The following is a 22,512-nucleotide window of genomic DNA, read 5'->3' on the forward strand; positions in this document are numbered from 1 at the left end:
AATGCCATGAGCTCTCCCGTGGGGTCCTCGCCCTTCCTTTTCCCACCCAGCAGCCACCAAACATGACACACACAGTCCTCCAGATGTCGGCCTTGCTTCCCATTCTATCCTCTTCTCAGACACCAGCAAGAGGGAGACTGGAGTCTCTCAAGTCATAAACACACACACACACACACACTCAAAGTGGATCTCGTTCTCTTTGTTGAGCTGAACATTTGTAACACCATAAATGCCAGTATTATAAAGTGTTTGCAGAGTCAAAATGGTTTTTAGGCTTATTACTTGGAAGAATTCAGAGGAGACATATACATATTATTAGGTTTTTGATTCATGGGATTGAATATGTCTTTGACATCTTCAACATTGCATTTGCTGTTTGGTGATGTTTGATGATTTTTTTCCTGCACTTCCCAATTAAAGAGTATGATTAATTATGTGCTACATCCCAATTAAAGGCTACAAACTTCACATATATCTCCTAAAATAAATTGTGCATGACAAATACCATGAGTAATTTTCCCGCTTGATGTTGCAGTTCAACTAGAAAGACTGCACCTCAGTTAACTAAAAGAAAAGGTGCCAAATTTAGCATTTGTAGAAGGAAAAGAAATCATATATTTATTATGAAGGATCAAATTTATAAAGAAGGAGAATTTTTCATATGCCATTTGACTTTTTTTTTTAATTCGTGTAAATAATAATAAGAATACTTTTATAGCTATAATGTTAACATTTAATGGTTATTATAAAATGTCTAATAATTGGAAAACAAATGTTATTTTCTTTACAAGAAATGACGCTTCTTAATTCTTTCTTGTGTGATTCAATAATAGGAATAGATAAGGTTAATCATAAGGTAATCTTTTTTTTTTTTGGAGGAAAAATGGATAATTGATCTTAATTTCTTCCTATACAAAATTTCTTTTAGAAAGATATCCCGGAATTTGAAATATCAATGATTAAGTACTTGGAAATTCCAATTAAATATATGCCAATGCGCATAAATTCCTAATTCAAAAAAAGAAAGAGAAAAAAATCCTACAGAAAAAACTCAAATTCAAATATTAAAGCTTTAGCTTTCGACCTCAAATTCATTCTTTTCTCACACCAAATGGAGTCAAAAGGAAAGAAATAGAAACTCAGGAATCGTACTACTTTTTTCCAGTCGTTTTTGTTTATATTATTATTATTATTATTATTATTATTATTATTATTTTTCAGAAAAAGAAATTACGTGTTCAAGTAAATATATTCGATTCCCACTCCCGAAACAAGAAAAAGTAAATGTTTTGCCTAATGAATCAATATATTCTCACAATTATGAATCCAAATTGTGGTAGCATTGATTTGCTACCTCTGACATCGATCATGGCTTTACCAGAAGACAAGCAAATTTGGGCATAGCTTTTTGTTGTACTCCAAAACGTTTCCTTGAAATCATTGTCTAAACTATATTCGAAAACGAGGAAACGGGATGTCAGCTGCATTGTTAGACGGACTTTGATCCGATCGAAACGGAAAACGTTTTTGTTAATAGAAACGGGCTGTGTTACGGAGTTCGGCATCACGGGAGGGCGAAGTAGGCATGGACAAAACACTCCTCTCGTCTACGAGCAGCTGTACAGATTGTTGTTCATGCACTCAGCTGCACAGTGGCTGCGGCAGTGAAGTAGTTTGTGGTTACTGTCGTCGTAAAAATCATAGAGAGAGAGAGAAAGGGGGTCTCACGTGTATTTGGAGACACGCCTGCATTAATGCATGCAATTTATACTGATGGAAGTAGCGATATGAGCGCTTTTGTTTCCTTGTGGGGATGTTTGTTCTTTGTCCCAATGGCCTCTCTGTGGTGGGCTCAAGCTGCAACTTATCTCTCTCTCACTGTCTCTCTCTTCTGAAAACGTTTAATTTAATGGAAGTATTAGCAGAATCCTTGCAGCATTACAAGACCGACTCCAACCCCAATAACTGGAACACCATCCTCCCCATAGCCAGCCATAAAATCTGAAGGAAACCTGATAAACCTATAGCTGTTACAAAGCTGTCCCCTTATGTAATCCCAGTGAGTTCCAAACAGACACAACAAAAACAATTTTGAGATAGGCCTTTTCTTCTTCCTCCTCCTGCTCGAGCTGTATTCTCTCTATTTATAACATTCTTTTTATTAGCCTTGTTGTCCTCAAGGAGAACCACTTAGTTCAATCCCCTTCACAGTACGGACAAGAGGTCATATATAGATAGGTTTCAAGCCTCTGACTGGAGGAGGGAGATAAGGAGGAAGTCGCCCAATGTTAGGTTCGCCATCGCCGGCTCCCCCGCCACTTCTGGGTGGCACTACCGTCTCATCGCCCGCTCCGCAACCATTCAGTTCGCCTCACAATGCCACTAACACCAAGAAAAAGCGAAGGCCGGCCGGCACTCCAGGTGAACGATCATATATCTCGATTGAGATTTTACTGTGGTTATTACTATGGATGGGGTGAGGTCACCTTTCTTCGTCTTTGTTTCGCTAACCACCGTCTTTGTTGGGGCTGATTCTGGTGGCGATCAATAGATCCGGACGCGGAGGTGGTATCGCTGTCGCCGAGGACGCTGCTGGAGTCGGACCGGTACGTGTGCGAGATCTGCAACCAGGGGTTTCAGAGGGACCAGAACCTGCAGATGCACCGGCGGCGGCACAAGGTGCCGTGGAAGCTGCTGAAGCGGGAGGCGTCGGAGGTGCGGAAGCGGGTGTTCGTGTGCCCCGAGCCGACCTGCCTGCACCACGACCCGTGCCACGCCCTCGGCGACCTGGTCGGGATCAAGAAGCACTTCCGGCGCAAGCACAGCAGCCACCGGCAGTGGGTCTGCGCCAAGTGCTCCAAGGCCTACGCGGTGCAGTCCGACTACAAGGCCCACCTCAAGACCTGTGGCACCCGCGGCCACTCCTGCGACTGCGGCCGCGTCTTCTCCAGGTGCCGAGAAAGTTCATAAACCGTTTCAAGTTGTTCCTCGATCACCCTCGCAGGAGTTAATCGCTTCCTAGTTTATTTTCTTTTTGTCTTGAACATCCAAGAAGAAGTTCATGATGGATTTCTTTGGGTTGATATGCTAAAAGCAGCTCCTTTTCCAAACACTTCTGGATCCCACTCTATTTCCATGGAGATAGCTATTCTTTTGTTAGGATATTTTGTTCCTTGTGTGCTTGCAGAGCCTCATAGGGTTTCTAAATCTGATCCATGGCAGCACACAATTCCCAACACCAGTGCTGATTTGCCGCTTTCCTCCTACCTATTTCTGGTTGCAGGGCCATTTAACTCCCTTCTCTTGACCATAGCGCCACTAATTTTCATAAACCGGAAGCTCGACTTGTTGTGAACTCCATATATCATCTTCTTGTATCATCCGTATCGTTTTCACATGCTACTCAGATCGAGACGGAAGGCTCAAAATCTTGAATATATGTGTTGCTCGACCCATCTCAGCAACATCATTGATTTTTGTCTCTGTACTTTGACCGCCACAGGGTGGAGAGCTTCATCGAGCACCAAGACACATGCACTGCTGGCCGAGCTCGAGCCGAGCTCCACATGTCCCAGCCGCCGGCATGCTTGTCTACGACGGCTTCCAGCCCGAGTCCATCGAGCGACACCAACTTCAGCCCCACAATGTGGCCCGGCCTAAGAACGCCGAATCCGGCGGCCGCGCTCTTCCTCACCCGGCCGGATCAACCTTCCTCGTCGCAGCAAGATCAGCACCGTACTCAGAACATCGAGCTCCAGCTTCTACCTCCATCCAATAACCAGCAGGCCGCCCTCCCTTCGGCCGTATTATCTCCTATAACTGATGAAGCTAAGGTCACCAAATTGCAACTCTCGCTAGGGCCTGCGGCTCGCCGCGCTCCTAATTCTGAGGACACGCAATTGGCTTCCACAAGACTCAAAGACGAGACGATGGAGCAGCTGAAGCTCGCCATGGCTGAGAAGGCATTGGCCGACGAGGCGAGGCAGCAAGCAAGGAGACAGCTCGAGTTAGCGGAGCGCGAGTTCGAGAACGCCAAGCGGATCCGGCAACAGGCGCAGCTGGAGCTGAATCGAGCTCACGCCATTAGGGAGCGTGCCGTGAAGCAGATCAACTCGACGCTGCTGCAGATCACCTGCTTCGCCTGCAGGCAGCAGTTCCGGGCGAAGCCCGGGATGGCCTCCGAGGAGAATTCTTTCGTCGTGAGCTACATGTCGTCGGTGGTGACCGAGGGTGAAGAAGAGAACGAGGAGCATAACCACCCAGAGAAGGTCTCAAAATCGTAGCTTCCCAGTATTATTTTGGGTTCCAAGTAGCGTTTTCCTTCGTTTCCGGTATTGGGTGATGACTGTAATTAAATTACCTTCAATGTTCAATGTGCACGTCAAGAGTGTTACTGTGACATGCAGTTGTGCTTCTCCTTTCCTAGTTGGATGATGATTACTTTTCCTTTCTCACCGTGATTATTCTATACATGGTTTCCTCCTCAGAAAACTCTATCTGTATTGTGACGAAGGAGGTCAGATGTGTTCATGCAGAGTGGACATGGCCATACGTTGTAACTCTGAAGCTTACTAAATAAATAGAGGAAGGTTGAGCACCGTTTAGGTCGTTATGAGTTGATGATCATCATGGTTCAAGTGAGGTTAAGACAAGAGTGGTTAATGGTAGAATAGCGTGCTTCCTTTCTTCTGTCTCTTTCCGCTCTCCGTCTGATTTGAAAGCCCACCTGCTCCCTATCGTATTGAGCAAAGGAAATTTACCTTGGTTTCGGTGGGATACTTGCAGGCCACAGGTTCTTAGGATGAACAGTGGCAGGAGGGAGGGGGGGAGCAAGAGCAATAAAAACAGAAGACTGATTGCTGACCCGAATCCACTAGAGATAAAAGTTGAGAGCCAATTAGATAGTGCAGGTTGCAGCAATAGCACTTGTCGCGCAAGAATACAAAGAGAGAGAGAGAGAGAGAGAGAAGGTGTGTGTTGGTGTGAAGGGTCAGAGCTTCAGTTGGCAAGGTACTTTTTTTCGCTACTGTTGGTCCCTACTCCATTCAAGTAGACAACCTCCCTCCCCCCGCATACAGACACGAGAACAAACACAGACATCATTCATGACGAGAACATCAAATGCCATGGTATTCAGTGCCACCCTCGTCTTTCTCCCCTCTCTCTTTCGTGCGGTTATGTACGCAGGGCTCTGAAAAGGGTGCAGAGGCAACAGTGGAGAAAGAGAGGGATTAAGGAGCGGCAGGGATGGCATTAACGCGCGGAACCAACCTATTGTGGTGATCGAAGGCAAACAAGCAGCAGCTACAGAGGGAGGAGGCCCCCTTGGCGTTGGACCTCGGCCAGCGTGCTCCGCTCTTCAGTATCCACACCACTACATCATCTCCCTCGCTTTCAATGAACTGTTCTTTTTTCCTGCTTTCTCTTCTTTTTAACCTTTTTATTCTCACTTTTTCTCACCTTGTGTGAGTTTGAGCTTGGCAGCGTGCGTACCTCTGGGTTTGTGTCGCAGGGGAGGAGCCGGCAGGCACTGGCGGTGGGTTCTCGGGCTGTGGCTGTGTGTAGCCTAGCTAGCCTTTTGCTTTGTTTTGCTCCATCTTTTCTTTGTCTCATGAGACGCTTGTACAGTGCAAGGGATTGACACTCTCTTTCACTCTTTTGTGGAGCAGGACTCTCTCTCTCTCTCTCTGCCTTGGAAATTTCCCAGTCAAAACAAAAGAGCTTCTCTGTGTTTTGCCTAAGGACTTGCTTGTGGTCGTAGTAATTACTGAGATGGCATTTTGGCTAGGCCACAGTGTTTCCGGAGAAGAATGGGTTGAAGTCACCATGGGCTGAGCTTGGGCTACGTGAGTTTAATGGAAGTATACTCGAGTGATCTCAGCTACTATTAAGATTGGGTCACGGCATGGGTACTTAAATCGTGCAGTAGAAGGAGCGACTCAGCGAGTAGAGCACATTGTGAGGCGGTCCTAACTATATCGAATCCTGAATTATGAAGTCATGTACTCCAACATTAAGTTAATGTAAAGTACATAAATCGGGGTTTTCTGAATTATATATATATAATTACGATAGGATTAATCAATCGAAGTAAATAGAAACTTAGATTTCATTTGAGTTGATGATATGGTCAAATTTTGATTATCAACCCGGTGAAACTAATATGATATGTTTTATTTTTCGAGTGTTAGTGTCTAAAAGATTAAAAAAAATTCTTTGTTGCTGGATCTCGATGAAGACGTCAAACTATTTGATGGATAATGTTAGATGCATACATGAATTTTTAACTAGTAAGTTGTGTTGAGCGTTTTGGACAATGTACATACATGCATTGCTACTTTTATGATGTTCTACCTAAATCATTAGCCAATAAGATTAATTTTTATTCAAACAATCAGAAAATTATCGAGCTATTCTTTTGTGCATGATAAAAGTAGTAATGAGTTTTTTGTAAATTTATTTTTTCTTTTTTAATCGAGCTTTCGTTACCTTCTTATCCAAATTTGTGCGTATATATCACTCATGAATTGTTTACATATTGTTAAAATTTGAAATATATGATTTATATAATTTGATAAAATAAACTTATGATAGAGAATATATAATCATCTAGTCATCATATGATACACAAGCATCGTATAAGATCTGTGGGAGAAAAAGGACTAAACAGTTTGTCACTCACTTGCCCATACGGATATGAGAGTCTAAAGGATGATTTCGAATGACATACCAATATATAAAAAAAAAAAATCATTGTGATAATCTTCATTCCTGAACTTATTACTGATTCTCCCTAAAAATAATAATATCTATATTCCTACTATTTGTATTTTTATTTAATCTAGAAAAAAGGACTAATATGAATCAATTATCATTAATTTAATTCAAATCAAACATTTTACATCAATGATTCAAATTTATCTCAATACAAGTGATCGTGGCATCGCCATGTGCAGGACAACATGGAGATGACCGGGAAAGGAAACCGGAATTTGGAGCCTAAGGAACTCCGTCGGCAACTTGTAGATTGGGAGTCGGCTGTTTATTTATTGCTTCTTTGGGAGTCGGCTAAGTGTTTGCGAAAATGTCTAACGCGTTGCCGACGCGCCGAACCATGTGGTCGCTTTGGGTCCACGCAGCGATCACCATTCAATAAAAAAACATTTTCTAACGGATACAAATTGGAAATCACGAAAGCCAAAAGTGTTTCTCAGAGTTATATCACAACCCCCTATAAATAAATAAATAAATAATTCCGGCCTATCGGAGTATGTTTTCTGAGAACAAAATGATGTAGAAAACACGGTCCTTTTTGGTGATCCGCCAGGCTGGATGTTTCCCAAATAAAGATACCACCACTTAAAACAATTGATCCATTCTTCTGTCCGGCCATCGTTCCGTTCTCTTTCGTCTTTCGAGCTTTCGTGCCACCCACGTTGTCTCACCGCAATCTCCTTGCTTTTGTTCTCCTCGCCTTGCCAAGACGTACGGCAGGAAATTCTCGAGCAAAATCTTACCTTTTTGGCGATAAGAAGGTTCCCGGCACCATGACGTCGACGAGGCAATGGTGGCGCCGCGCGACGGCGGTTGCCAAGGACAAGTGGAGCATCTGCGTGACGAGGGCGATGGGCGCCCGCCACCTCTACCGCCGGAGCCCGGAGATGGAGGCGGCGGTGATCCGGGCCACCAGCCATGACGAGCGATCGGTGGATTACAAGAACGCGGGGCGTGTCTTCGCGTGGGCCCGGGCCGCCCCGTCCTCGCTCCTCGCGTCCCTGATGTGGACGGTGGCCCGCCGCGCCTCCCGCACGCGCTCCTGGCCCGTCGCCCTCAAATGCCTCCTCCTCGCCCACGGCCTCATCCTCTGCTCCCATGACGCGCCCCCTGCCGCTCGCGTCGGCCGCCTCCCCTTCGACCTCTCCGACTTCCACGACCGCTACTCCGACTCCCCTGGCTTCTCCGCGTTCATCCGAGCGTACTTTCGCTTCCTCGACCACCGCTCCCTCCTCCCCGCCCTGAAAGGCTCGGCATCCGCCTCCCCCCTCTCGGAAACTGAGGAGGACCGGGACGGCAACGGCGACGACGACCTCGAGAGGCTCGAGAGCCTACAGCTCCTCCTCGACCTCCTGATGCAGATCCGGCCCTACGCCGACGGCATGGAGGTGGAGCTCGTCCTGGAGGCCATGGACTGCGCGGTGATCGAGATCTTCGATGTCTACAGCGGCATCTGCAGCGGCATCGCTCACTTCCTCGTCGGCGTCCTCGGCCCCGACCCGGCGAAACCCGAGGCAAAAACGGAGGCCATGAAGCGGAGGCGGGCGGCGGGAATGCAGGTCCTGCGGCGAGCGAGGGCGCAGAGCGCGCAGCTCTCGGCCTACTTCGAACTCTGCCGTGCCCTGGGCGTGCTCAACGCCGCGGAGCTCCCGCCGGTGGAGGGAATTCCCGAGCAGGACATGGACGACATCGAGAGGATGATGCTGTGCATCACTCAGGGAAGCGACGACGAGGCAGAGGAAAGGAACAGGAAGACGCCTGAGGGGGGTTCGATGACGGTGACCGCCGATGAGTGGGTGGTGTTCGAGGACGAGAACCATTCCGTCAACTCGATCCTCGACTTCCCGGACCAAATCTCACCGTCCAAGCTGTGGGCCCCGGTGGAGAAACCCGGCCCTACTGTCGCGAATGGCAATCTCAGAGACCTGATCTCACTGTAGTTACACAAATGCCATTCGTTCGTTTCTTGGGAGGTTTAGTCGCTTAATTAACGTCGCTTAATACTTGCATTCCGACCGAATTAGCTGAGCGAATATTTGCCCAGAAACGCGTTGCGAGGGGGTTGCCGAATAAAGGCACGAATTACGGACGTGGCGTCCATATAAACTACGATTCGTGCCTCAAATTGTTGTTCCTTATCACCTTGCTCTTTTCTTGTATATAAAGCATTCGCTATGGAGACCGAAAATTCTGACGTTAGAAAGTGCGTATAGCTCTAATAATTTAGAGGAATATTAATATTCTTTCTGCGTGAGTCATCCAACATGTTCTTCCTTATCATCTTACCCTTAATAAACAGGAAAACATCTTCGATATTGTAGAGAATATATTGGTGATACGCTAATTGCATGAAATAAACTGGAATGCTCCATTTCTATTTCTTGAGAACATTTCTACAAGAAATTGGAATTCTAAATCAATCTCGATCGGTTCAGCTTCTCCTTCGCTTAGCACCTGGCATGCGAGAGAGCTTTGATGAACGAACACACTTGATTTCCTAGGATTGCTCCTTTAGAGCTCGTCATGTTAGGTTGAACTGATTGAGAGAACACTGGACAGCCAGCAGATTTAAGAATGACTCTCCACATTACATATTAAACTGACACATTTGTTTGCGGAGAAGGATCAAAGGATGATAATTCAGCACAAGTATATGCTTTGTTGCACATGTCTATGAAATACTTGTTCAGAATTCCTTCATGAATAAAAAGATAGAAAAGAATGATTCTCCACTCTTTAGAAACAAAGTTGTGAAGGCCAAATAAAATAAAAAATAAAGAGAAAACAGAGAATTCATCCGATAAACAATAGTTTACAGAATTATTCGCCTCCGTATTGTCATGGACTTAGTTGATTTTGCCTAAGTCGTGCGGCACCCTTGCGTGTCCGTCCGCAAAGGTCAGCCTCCCCGAAGCATCCCATTGTTCCTTAGGACCAACAAAACAAAGAACAGGTTAGAGAAAACACTTCAATCGGGATCCACAAGCAAACATCTCCGAAAAACACTTCATAGATAATGCAAATTACAAACATACTTTATAAGCTCTGAACAGTGGCACAACAAAGGGTAAAATGGTCCATTACAGACCGAAAATCTCTCGCACGTGTCCATATGACACAACCTTTACTTACAAGCCTAAAGAGGCCACCAACCCAACTAAAGTGGGACTATTAAGCCTTCAGCCGCCTCTCTACCTGCTGTACAAGGCATGAACATGTCAAACGACACAGACATGTATAAGCATTACATCGAACACCTTGTTTAGAAGTTTGTCCGTGACATCCTGGCTCCCAGCTGCTCTCCGCTACTGTTTTTTAGTAGTCGAACCTTTTGATCCGCCATGCTGCTTCAACTCACCAATGACTCTGACTCTGGTGTGGGGTTGGCTGAGTTGTGTTGATCTTTGTTGATTCCTGCGGATCCCCCAGATGAAGGAAAAGACCATCCTTACTGCGCCAGTTTCTCAAATTCCTCATGCTGCTTGAATTGGGTGGATGCTTGTTGGAGCTTTAACGAGCATCGTCTCGCAAACTTCTGAAGTTTTGGGTCCTTCCTCCACAAAATTTGCTCATTGACTCTTCTTTCACTTAGTTGTCACATCCAAGTAGGTTCACATCACTTCCGCTTTCGATTGGCATTTCGTTGGGAAATAAAGCGGACAATCTACTCTCAGTAGCACTGATCACCATTGGTGAGGATTTGACAACTATTGTCTTCCATTATCTTCGAAGGGTCTTTGAACTTATGCAGAGCTCCTCCGCCGGATAGATAAGAGAATTGGGGTACTCGGTTTCGCCCATTCTCTTAAGAGTTGAGAAGGCAAAGGTTACTTGACTTCGCCCGCCTCCTCGAGGTTGTACTCCGTGCATCGAGCTGGTTACTGGCTTTCGCCTGCTCTTTGCTCACACTTCTGAAGCACTTGAAGTGTTTGCACTCCTTGCGTTGAGTTAGTTACTGTGATTCACCTTCTCAATCTCATAGGTTTGGTCGCCTCTGGGATTGTACCGTCTTCTCCATCAATTCTGCCGCCTACTCCACTGAGTAGCAAAGGTACAGCACCACGTACTACCTGCTTCGTTCCTTGGTTATGCACTCTTGTATGACCCGAAGTCCTTCACTTTCGGCTATCTTGATGAGAAGCTCCTTGACACCGGTCTTACGAAGTTCCTCGGCCTCTGCCCTTCAGCTTTATCTCGGTACTTGGAGATTGCCTCTGCATGCTCCACCTCCTCAGCCCCTTTCATGACCAAGCGCTCTCCCTCCATGAGAGCAAGGGATCAATGACTTTCACGGAAGTCCCGCCTCTGCGGTACCATGGCGCTGCCATGCCCATGGCCCTACTCCCGAAGTCCACCGACTTCACTGTATTTTGTACACCATTGTCTGGATCCTGGGCCTCTGCCCCTACCAGCACAATCTCTGCTGCACACCGCTTCCTTCATGGCAACTTGAATGGCAACACTGTGGCATATTCTTCAAGAGTACCCGCCTCTGCGTCCTCTTGCCCCGTGCTAAGGCCTTCTGAACCCAACTTCGCCTCCGCAAATTGAGTTGCCTTAGTCCCTCCATCAAATGCTCCTCCGAGATAAGGTGCATGTGCCCAGAAGCTCCCTTCATCTTTGGCACCATGCAAGATGAGTCCACTCTGTCAGAATGAAGGACTCATGGAACAACATGATCTTGCTCTTGCCTCTACAAGAGTTCATGTCCTTGACCTCTATCTAAGGAAAGCACTGTGCCTCTGCTCAATGTTCCAACTTCTCTGCTGGCTCCCTTCATGCGGCTTGGGTACTTCGCCAAGTTACACCCAAGTTGCTCCGCTCATCGTTTTTGCATTGAGTCGATGGTGGCCCTCATGCCCACCATTCCACGGGTCAGCCCTCCCTTGAGTTCGATCTCCACATCGACTCCAAGTGTGCCTTCATTTAAGTTGCTTTAGGTCGCTCCCCCACTTGATCTCGCAATGCACCCACCAATGCATTCTCTCAAGCGAGATCATGCGACGACTCCTCGCCGCTTGCTCAATCCATCGAGCTTCGTGGAGTTGTTATTTGTTGAGGTACTCCTCTTCAACATGTGAGGTCCGTCTCACATGATTCTCCCTCTGGAGAGCCGGGACTTATCCCTCCTGGATAACTGTCCCATTGGAGCAACATCTCTCTTCGTTTCGGAGACCACCATCCCCTTGGACTACTCCGATCTGCTGAACAAACTGTGCATTGTTCTGCCTCCTGCAAACGCACTTGCTAGATTGCGACTCCCCGTCAATACAGCCCCCACTGCACCACTCAAGGCCTAGCAACATGCTGAACTCGCTGCACCCTTCAGCCTCCTACAGACGTATCCTTCACATGCCGAAGAGAAAGTTTCAATGCTCCATGGCGCCGAGTCTCGGTCGCCTAGGGATGGCCGCGAACACTCCATCGTCCGCATACAAGCCCATGCATAAGTACCGAATTCTTTGAGTTAGCAATTCCCCTCACCTCTGTGAGCTTTGCACAACTCTTTCGATCGCTGAACAACTCATTCCACCTTGCATTGTCTCATTCTTGCCAAGCGCCTCGCTTGCCTAGAGCACCATCAAGTATTGTTGTCAACGTTGAACCGTAGCTCAAACTCAGCCATCCCAACCTTTGTGCTCTCCGCATTCTTCCAAGCTTGTCTGTTCTCGTGGTGCCTCTTGCGCGAAGGGTTAGCCATTCCTCTGAATGCCAATGTTAGATGCCCGCTCCTCCGAGCGACTCCTTTTCCTTACATCTCCATGCCCGTTTTCCCCCAAACGGTCGCGCGTGTGCTGACTGCCCTCAACGCAGCCCTGCTAGGTCCCCCACGTTTGCATGCTAAGTGTTTCTATGAGTGCTTGTCCCGCTCTGATACCATTTGTCACGGACTTAGCTGGTTTTGCCTAAGTCGTGCGGCACCCTTGCGTGTCCGTCTGCAAAGGTTAGCCTCCCCGAAGCATCCCATTGTCCCTTAGGACCAACAAAAGAGAGAACGGGTTAGAGAGAACGCCTCAATCGGGATCCACAAGCAAACATCTCCGAAAAACACTTCATAGACAATGCAAATTACAAACAAACTTTACAAGCTCTGAACAGTGGTACAACAAAGGGTAAAATGGTCCATTATAGACTGAAAATCTCTCGTACGTGTCCACATGATACAACCTTTATTTACAAGCCTAAAGAGGCCACAAACCCAACTAAAGTGGGACTATTAAGCCTTCAGCCGCCCCTCTACCTGTTGTACAAGGCATGAACATGCCAAATGACACGGACATGTATAAGCATTACATCGAACACCTTGTTTAGAAGTTTGTTCGTGACAAGGAGGCGCATTGTAGATGGAGTAGAAGATTGAAGACTCAGCGAAAGCGAGGAGTTGCAGTGTCGACAAAGGCTTCAACGAGGACGTCGAAGGAATAAGTGGGGGAGAATGTCACGGACAAACTTCTAAACAAGGTGTTCGATGTAATGCTTATATATGTCCGTGTCGTTTGACATGTTCATGCCTTGTACAATAGGTAGAGGGGCGGCTGAAGGCTTAATAGTCTCACTTTAGTTGGGTTGGTGGCCTCTTTAGGCTTGTAAATAAAGGTTGTGTCATATGGACACATGCGAGAGATTTTCGGTCTGTAATGGACCATTTTACCCTTTGTTGTGCCACTGTTCAGAGCTTGTAAAGTCTGTTTATAATTTGCATTGTCTATGAAGTGTTTTTCGGAGATGTTTGCTTGTGGATCCCGATTGAGGTGTTCTCTCTAACCCGTTCTCTTTTTTGTTGGTCCTAAGGGATAATGTGATGCTTCGGGAAGGCTGATCTTTGCAGACGGACACGCAAGGGTGCCGCACGACTTAGGCAAAACCAGCTAAGTCCGTGACAGTATAGCACATCAAGAGATTCAATTCAAATACTAGTCCTAGAAAATTGGAGCCAGTAATTGTGGTAATAGAAAAAGTCAAAAAAAGAAGCCTAAAATAATAGAGAACAATAAAAGTAGAGCCACAGCATTTTCAATATATAAATGACAAGTGGCACTTATTGAACAAAAATAATAAGGTAACATATTGGAACCATGTTTATATCAGAATCATTGACCATCCCTTTGCTTATGGATTTAAAACCAAACTAAATGAAGAACAAATAACATCAATAGTGAAAAAGGACACCGAGAGAATTGAGGATGGTTGCATATTTGGCTGAGGAAGAACAGCATCTCACATCATTGTCCAGACCATCATACAAGGAAAAACGAACATTGAGAATACTGAACTACTCTCTCCACTTATGTTGTTGGTCATCTTATTTCCTATCCCTTCCAGTGTAGAAGATTTAGAAGCACTTTCTGTGCACAATCGAAGGGCCGGACTCATCGTATTCTGCCTTAGCAATCCACATCTGCAAAGGATAATAGTTTGTCAAGAGTAATTCCAGTTCAGACTTATAAGATATTAGAAGAAAGAAAGGAACATTGGTTGCATATCTTATAGCATTTAATCCCCAAAGAATGAGCAGGCATACTATTATAAAGTTGATAGTAGAATAGACCTGTTGGAAAGTGCTAAGGGATGCCAAGATAGATCCTCCAATCCAAACACTGTACTTCCTTTCTGGTGGAGCAACCACCTTGATCTTCATGCTGCTAGGTGCGAGTGCAGTGATCTCCTTGCTCATCCTATCCGCAATGCCCGAGAACATGGTGGATCCTCCACTCAGGACAATGTTACCATACAAGTCCTTCCTTATGTCCACATCACATTTCATGATGGAGTTGTATGTAGTCTCATGTATGCCTGCAGCTTCCATCCCAATCATGGATGGCTGGAAAAGAACTTCAGGGCAACGGAATCGCTCAGCACCAATGGTAATAACCTGCCCGTCGGGTAGCTCATAGTTTTTCTCCACCGATGAGTTGGTCTTTGCCGTCTCCAGCTCCTGCTCATAGTCAAGAGCAATGTAAGCCAATTTCTCCTTGATGTCTCGAACGATTTCACGTTCTGCTGTGGTGGTGAAAGAGTAACCACGCTCCGTCAGAATCTTCATGAGGGCATCAGTGAGGTCACGACCTGCCAGGTCTAGACGAAGAATTGCATGCGGGAGTGCATACCCTTCATATATAGGAACTGTGTGGCTGACACCATCACCAGAGTCGAGCACAATACCTGTGGATGTTAATATCACATTAGATAACTGTTTTAATCCACCCTAGCATAATTCTGCCTCTTAGCATTGAATATTTTTTTCCATATATACTATCTTCAAGCATCTTTAACGTTATCCCAGCTTGTATGTATATATCTAGCTCAGCTAATTCATGTTGTAAAGATGGTTTATCATTGCACAGAGGTGAATGGCTCAGCTGTTCAAAATATTAAAGATACTGCATATGGCACAGAGGTCACTGCCTTGATGGACAAAAGATAATTAAATGAACAGGGCTATATGGTTTACGGACATGCACAAGCATGCTCGAGCGAGTTCAAGATGAACTAGATCAATCAAATAGATCTTTGTTTGTATGAGACAGCAAATTTTACTAATATGCTGCCTCAAACTGTAGCCTAATCCCTTTCATAACGCATCCACACTCTCCCAGTTGATCAGTTAATCTTCTCCATGGACTATATAACAATCTATGAACCACAATTATAGATGTCTTTTTCTTACACTGAAAACTAAAACAAACATAATATGCAGAATCCATAAAAATGAACCATTCTGGAGTGACATATTATAGGTGAAAATAATGTTACCTGTTGTTCGACCACTAGCATAAAGAGACAGCACGGCTTGGATGGCGACATACATAGCTGGAGCATTGAAGGTCTCAAACATGATTTGAGTCATCTTTTCACGATTCGCCTTGGGGTTAAGAGGTGCCTCAGTGAGAAGAACGGGGTGTTCCTCAGGCGCCACACGGAGCTCATTGTAGAAAGTATGATGCCAAATTTTCTCCATGTCATCCCAGTTACTCACAATACCATGCTCAATTGGATATTTCAGTGTCAAAATACCTCTTTTGGATTGAGCCTCATCACCAACATAAGCATCTTTCTGGCCCATACCCACCATCACGCCAGTGTGTCGTGGTCGACCCACAATGCTAGGAAAAACAGCCCTTGGCGCATCATCTCCGGCAAAACCTGCCTAAAGAATGAAAGAACACAAATTTACATCATTTAGTATCGACAGCCATGTCAATGGTATTTTATGAAGAATAAGGTTCTCTTAGTTACAGAATGGTGATCAACGAGGAGAGAAAAAAATGGAAGCCATTAACATTGTTTTAAACATTTCATAGTTCTAATACAAAATCATGTGCCAAGAAATGAATCATGTCATTGATTATTGTCAGGAATAAGGCAAGCTATACCTTGACCATTCCAGTTCCATTGTCGCACACGAGAGGCTGAATATCTTCACCATCTGCCATCTTCTACCTCTGATAGGAAAACGGAAAGCCAGGTTGAGAAGAAGAGACTTGTATCAAATCAGAAAGAACCCAAGAAAAATTTACATGTGCAATTTATGTAGCAAACATAGGTGATAAGTTCAGAGTATTGTTAGATCCACTAGTCATTGACTTGATTCCTATGTGCCGATACTTGTTTATATCTCAATATAAGTTCCAAAATTAACAAGAAACTGCCAAAATTCTAGCAAAAAAGTTTCAGCACCCATTGATAGTTGCCTGCAAGATGGCTTCAATAACCATAATAAGCAGCTTCAGCCAAACAAGGCGACTCATTTAAACTACATTTCACGGTTAAATAACAACAATATTCTACAATATCTGACGAATAACCCCAATCCCCGATCTAATTTAAGAGTACTATTAGGAGTCGGAAGTCTACTATGCATAACATAATAAGAGGGACAAATTATTCCCGACTCGAGTGTCATTTTCTCGCACATCGCAATGAAAAAGTAGATAAAGGAGAGATGAAACCAGGAAATCCAGAAATCAAAACGGAGTGGGATCAAGTTTGTTGATTCTTACCACCAAGAAATGGACAGGCAGGGAAAAATAATGATGCAGCGATCTCCGAGTCTAGGATTTCTCCCTGCGTCTCTCCGACCTTGGGGCTCTTAAGCTTGCTTGCGTCAAGGGACGGCGTTTGGCATCGAAATAGGCGGGCAAATGCTGGCGCGAGGTGGGATGGTAAGAAGCCCGAGTCGCGCGCTGCCGAGGTTGGAGCGTGCCGCCCGGTTCTTCCGCCCACGACCCGGTGCGTTCGGGTGGCAAACCGGTTCGGAAACCCACGGCTTGGCGTCTCATAAACACGAACCCGGCCGACGGCGCGTTTGGGTTAGATGAGGAATCCGCGTCCTAATGCCGACCCTCCTAATCCACTAAAATTATATTTGAATATACTTAATTGAATTAATTTGGATATGTGTATGAAAATAAATATCTGAGTTCATTTTGAAATGAATTCGAGTACTCTGTTAATTATGTGTTGAATATATACTTGATTGAATGTTGGACATTGGACAAGCATAAGTTCATATCAGATTTTTGGATCAACGAACTGCGTCAACGTTCCATGCCAAACAATATAAATGAATTAATGGCATAATACTTGTAACTACGTGGACGTACGAGTTTTACCCATCCCATGCGACTCCTTCGCAAACCTGATTAATGGGGCTCCGCTCGCGGGTCCCACGGTTGAGCTTTGTGAGACAATGGCTTACGACGCTTCAGGATCGTGGGGCAGAAGTTTGGGGACATCAAACATTATCCCAGAAAGTGATGAGGGTGATGACATGCGCGACCGGAGAGACAGCATAGGCGAGCAGTTCACCGACTCATTTGACACGTCAAACGCGCGACCGTTCCCAAGTTCGCTCGTCAGAGTCAAACTCTCCGACCGCTTCTCTTCCGCGGGCTCACCACGTCGGTCCTTCAACGGTCAACGTTCAAAGCCAAACCAACCTCACCCTCCGTTTCAATACCCACCCCCTTCAAATGCCTCCCAACTCTTCCCCTACACTCTCGTCTCATACCATTCCCCTTCTCTTCTCCTCTCTTCCTTCTTCGATCCTGATTTGTCTCAGCAGAGAGCAGCAAACAGTCAGTTAAGCTCCATACGGCCGCCTTCTCTCTCCATGGCCTCGGTGACCGCACGCATGTCTAGCTCAAGGATTCCCTCTGTGAAGAGGATTCCCATCGCCAACTCGATGGCGGAGCAACTGATTCCCGCCGCCTTCCGGTGCCCCATATCTCTCGATCTCATGAAGGATCCGGTGACGTTGCATACCGGGATCACATACGACCGTCGGAGCATCGAGGCGTGGCTCGAGCTCGGGAACCTGACGTGCCCAGTGACCAAGCAAGCGCTCGAGAACGAAGACCTCGTGCCGAACCACTCGATCCGGAGGATGATTCAGGACTGGTGCGTTGCCAACCGCTGCTTGGGCATCGAGAGGATACCGACGCCGAGAATTCCGGTGACCCCGACCCAGGTGTCGGACTTGCTGTCCGAGATCAGTGTTGCCTGCCGTCGCGGCGACAACGCACGGTGTCGCGAATTGGCCAGAATGATCAAAGCTTTGGGCAGGGAAAGCGAGCGGAATCGAAGGTGCATCATCTCGGGCGGCGCCGGTCGTGTTCTTTCCAACTGTTTCAGCGAGTTGGCGGCTGAGTCATTGGAGAACCCCAGAGCAGGTGTCATGGATGAGATCCTTGCGGCTTTGGCCGCATTCCTCCCTCTTGATGAAGGCTCATATCTGCAACTCGCGTCACCCAAGCCTTTGGACTCCATCGTGTCTGTTCTCAAGTCCGCGGATTTGGAAGGAAGGCTTAATGCAACCCTGGTGCTAAAAGAGCTCGCTTCTTCTTCGACTCCGGACCGCATCGAAGTCGTCGCTAGAACAGATGGTTTGATCGAAGCATTGGTGAAATTAATCGAAAAGCCTATATCACCTCGAGCCACCAATGCCTCGATGGTGACCGCATTCTACTTGGTGGCCTCCAGCGAACGGATCGCAGCGAGGTTCGTGGAGATGGGAATCGTCCCCTTGCTTCTGGAGATCCTCGTCGACTCGGAGAAAAGCATGTGCGAGAAGGCGTTGGGAGTGCTGGATGGCGTCTTAAGCTGCAGCAGAGGCAGGGAGATGGCTAGTGCTCACTCCCTGGCAGTGCCGGTGCTGGTGAAGAAGACGTCTCGGGTCGCCGACATGGAGACGGAGTTCGCTGTGTCGGCCCTTTGGAAGCTCTGCAAGAATGACGACGAGGGAGAGCGAGTGGTGGAGGCGCTTCAAGCGGGGGCTTTCCAGAAGTTATTGCTCTTGTTGCAGGTTGGCTGCAAGGGAACAACCAAGGAGAAGGTCAGTGATCTGCTGAAGCTTCTGAATCGGAAAAAGAGGAGCTCGGAATGCATTGAAACAGTGGATCTGAGGGGCTTAAAAAGGTCCTTCTAATGGAGTAGATGATCACCATTTTGTAGACAAAGAGCACGTAGAATATCTCGATTGCGATCGATCCAATGTACAAAATTGCACACGATGATTCGCAGTGATGAATACACAAGTTAGCTTCTCACAAGGTGCAGAAATGTGCTCGAGTAATGCTGCTTGCTATCTTAGTTTGATGAATCCCAGAAGAAGTGTAGCAAGTATTTAAAGAGGTTGACGAACAACAGTTGTTGACTTGACCGGTCCAAATAATTGACAGTTCGCCAAGTAGGCATAGTATTCGGACTGACTGCCATTTGAACGGGACATAATCGGCGTCCCGTTTGAATTCACATTCAACAACCATCAACTAAGACCCAGCTATATATGTGGTCAACGAACGCGACTTTTATATTACGGCAAGCTGGGATTGACCTAAAAAATTGTCATGCAGAATACCATCCATGACACCAATAACTTATCTAAAATAGGATGATCGATCACCGGATGGCGCCAAAAATACTTATCGATTTCTATTGTAACAAACAATTATTATCCATGAAGACTTGAGCACTCATGAGAACAAAAATGTTCTGCAACACAAGACTCTCTTGGACAAAAGCCACCATTGTTGTTGGGTCAGTTGTGCAATACTCTGTGGGTGGTCGAACCGTGATGGACCTTTTGGTTTTGGTTGGTAAGTGCTTTTGGAGTCGTGATCATTTGTATTGGTATTGGTGTTTTGGGAGGATATGGAATCTTAATATCGAAAGACTTTTATAAGAAAGAAAATAAAAAAACTTCAATTTTGATTGTTATGTAAATATGTTATGTTTTTCTATATGTCTTGGAAGAGGAGGATGTTGGACAGTCAGACCATATATTCAGCCCAAGGTGAGCTTTATTAGCCCACAGCTCATCACTTTTGACTTAACCCTAGATCAAAATTAGAGGGGTATGGGGGCTGCTATTTTGGGGCAGAAAAAAACTGTAATCAAAGAGAAAGAGAAAAAGATAGAAAAATAAGAGAGATAAAGGGAAAAAAATAAGGATAATGCAGAGAGACTGTTCTCAATCATCCAGCAGTATTTTCATCTTAGATTAGATAAGATATATAGTATATTCTTGCTGTGATTATTTCAGAGGAATTTGGATACTGTACACAGACGTGACCCTTGTATCACAATTATTCTCTTGTGATTGTTACTAGGGTTTTGGGCAAGAGACTAAGATTTGTATATTCATTATTTTTATAGTGGATTATCTCTAGTTTACCTCATAGTTTTTATCCTTCACAAGAGGGGTTTTCGACGTAAATCTTAGTGTTCTATTTGATTGCGATTCAATTTAATTTCGCTACATATTATGACCTACCAGTATTTATTCATATACAAAAGTTTAGTTTCACTTTACACCCCATCAACTAGTATCGGGGCAAAGTTGTGGTGATTTAATTTTATGTTTAAATATAGAGGCTAATAGTGTTTCTCGCATGATTAGTTTAAATGGAAACAATTGAATGATATGAAAACCAAGAATGGAAGATCTCTTGTATTACAAAGATTTGTATTGACCTTTACAAGGGGATAGTGCAAAACCCATAACTATGACCGATGATGAGTGAAAGAGGTTAGATCCAAAAACAGTTGGGTTTCGACAGTGGCTTGATAATAGTGTCTTTCATCATGTTTTTACTGAAATTTCTGCATATTCTCTTTGGAAAAAGTTGGAAGGTCTCTATGAAAGAAAAACAACGGGCAACAAAGCTCTTTTGATCAGAAAACTTGTGAACCTAAAATATAGAGAATGTGCTTCTATTGCTAAGCATTTGAATGAAATGTAGAGTATTACTAACCAGTAATCCTATATGAAAATGCCTTTTAATGATGAGTTGTAAGCATTATTACTTCTTAGTTTATTACCAGAAAGTTGAGAGACATTAATGGTTTCTCTCAATAATTCTATGCTAGATGGTGTTGTGACTATAAGTCAAGTAACAAGCAGTTTGTTGAATGAGGAGTTGAGAAGAAAGAATTCAGCAACATCTCATAATGATTCACATGCACTTATTTCAAAGAACAGAGGAAGGTCAAAGTCTAGAAACAGTTCATGCATGAGTAGAAGCAATTCTAGATAAAGAAAAGATATTGTTTAATATAACTATGGTGAGAAAGCACATTACAAGAATCAATACAAGTAACCTAAGAAGAGTAAGAAAAAAAAAAGAAAAAGTGAAGCATACAAAGTTAAAAGATAATTTCATAGCTATAGTGTAGGATGGTGATTATTTGATTTTATCTCCTTTTGATGATATTTTTTCTTGTGTGTATCAGGATCTTGAGTGGGTGATTGACACATGTGCTTCTTATCATGCTATACCATGAAGGAAGTTTTTTGCTACATACACGTCTGAAAATTTTGGTGTTGTCAAGATGGGCAACTATGGCATGACCGATATCATTAGCATAGGTGATATCTATTTAAAGATCAACCTTGGCTATAAGTTGGTGCTTAAGGATGTGAGACATGTGGTTGACTTGATGCTAAATTTAATTTCAGTTGGAAGGCTAGATGATGAAAACTATAATAACAGATTTTACAAAGGGCAATGGAAGCTCAGGGTTCTCTTATTATAGCTAGTGGAAAGAAATGTCACACTTTGTACAAGTTGTAGGCTAAAGTTTATGGTGAGCAATTAAATGCTACATAGAAATAATTCAGCATCGAGTTGTGGCATAGGCGATTGAGATACATTAGCAAGAAAGGGCTGCAAGTTCTTTCCAAGAGAGAGGTATTACCAGACCTCAGAGGAATATATTTGAACCCTTGTATTGATTGTTTGCCTGGTAAACAATACATAGTTTTATTTTCTAGTCCTGCTTTGTCTAGAAAAATGCATGTCTTAGACTGTGTTTATACAGATGTATGTGGTTTTTGAGGATAAAAACTCTTGGTGGATCTGTTGATGTTCCTGGTATAAGCGGTGCACTTTATTTTCTCACTTTTATAGATGATTTTTTTAGGAAAGTTTAGGCATATGCTTTGAAAACCAAAGATCAGGTTATTAATATCTTCAAAGAGTTTCATATCAGGGTTGAAAGAGAGATAGAAAGATAATTGAAATGTGTAAGATCAAATAATTGTGGTGAGTACACAAGATTATTTAATGATTATTGCAGGTCACATGAGATCCTACATGAGATGATAGTTCCTAATATACCTTAGTATAACAGAGAGGATGAACCACACCATCATCGAAAGATCAGATATATGCTTTCATAAGTCAAGGTACTCAAAAAGTTTTGGGATGAAGCTTTGAGGACTGCAGTTGGTGTGAT

General features: G+C 44.7%; 4 protein-coding genes across 4 annotated transcripts; 3 read left to right on the forward strand and 1 right to left on the reverse strand.

The window, feature by feature from the left end:
* Positions 1–2,102: 2,102 nt before the first annotated feature.
* LOC135679138 (protein indeterminate-domain 16-like) lies at positions 2,103–4,454 on the forward strand. Its single transcript, XM_065192572.1, has 3 exons — positions 2,103–2,421; positions 2,552–2,951; positions 3,503–4,454. Exons 1-3 carry the CDS (start codon positions 2,286–2,288, stop codon positions 4,281–4,283), a joined length of 1,317 nt encoding a protein of 438 aa, XP_065048644.1. The 5' UTR covers positions 2,103–2,285; the 3' UTR covers positions 4,284–4,454.
* A 2,863-nt stretch (positions 4,455–7,317) lies between these two features.
* Positions 7,318–8,786, forward strand: LOC135679139 (putative clathrin assembly protein At1g25240). Its single transcript, XM_065192573.1, has one exon. The coding sequence runs from the start codon at positions 7,548–7,550 to the stop codon at positions 8,712–8,714; it is 1,167 nt and encodes a 388-aa protein (XP_065048645.1). The 5' UTR covers positions 7,318–7,547; the 3' UTR covers positions 8,715–8,786.
* A 4,980-nt stretch (positions 8,787–13,766) lies between these two features.
* LOC135679141 (actin-like) lies at positions 13,767–17,024 on the reverse strand. The gene is made up of 5 exons (XM_065192574.1): positions 16,776–17,024; positions 16,149–16,217; positions 15,529–15,922; positions 14,324–14,937; positions 13,767–14,173 (listed from the first exon to the last, which is right to left on the reverse strand). The coding sequence occupies exons 2-5, from the start codon at positions 16,206–16,208 to the stop codon at positions 14,108–14,110; spliced, it is 1,134 nt and encodes a 377-aa protein (XP_065048646.1). The 5' UTR covers positions 16,209–16,217; positions 16,776–17,024; the 3' UTR covers positions 13,767–14,107.
* Positions 17,025–17,761: 737 nt separating this feature from the next.
* LOC103992184 (U-box domain-containing protein 21) lies at positions 17,762–19,325 on the forward strand. Its single transcript, XM_009411795.3, has one exon. It carries the CDS (start codon positions 17,888–17,890, stop codon positions 19,199–19,201), a length of 1,314 nt encoding a protein of 437 aa, XP_009410070.2. The 5' UTR covers positions 17,762–17,887; the 3' UTR covers positions 19,202–19,325.
* The last annotated feature ends 3,187 nt before the right edge of the window (positions 19,326–22,512 follow it).

This window comes from Musa acuminata, chromosome BXJ1-7, assembly GCF_036884655.1.
Source record: "Musa acuminata AAA Group cultivar baxijiao chromosome BXJ1-7, Cavendish_Baxijiao_AAA, whole genome shotgun sequence".
Taxonomy (NCBI): domain Eukaryota; kingdom Viridiplantae; phylum Streptophyta; class Magnoliopsida; order Zingiberales; family Musaceae; genus Musa; species Musa acuminata.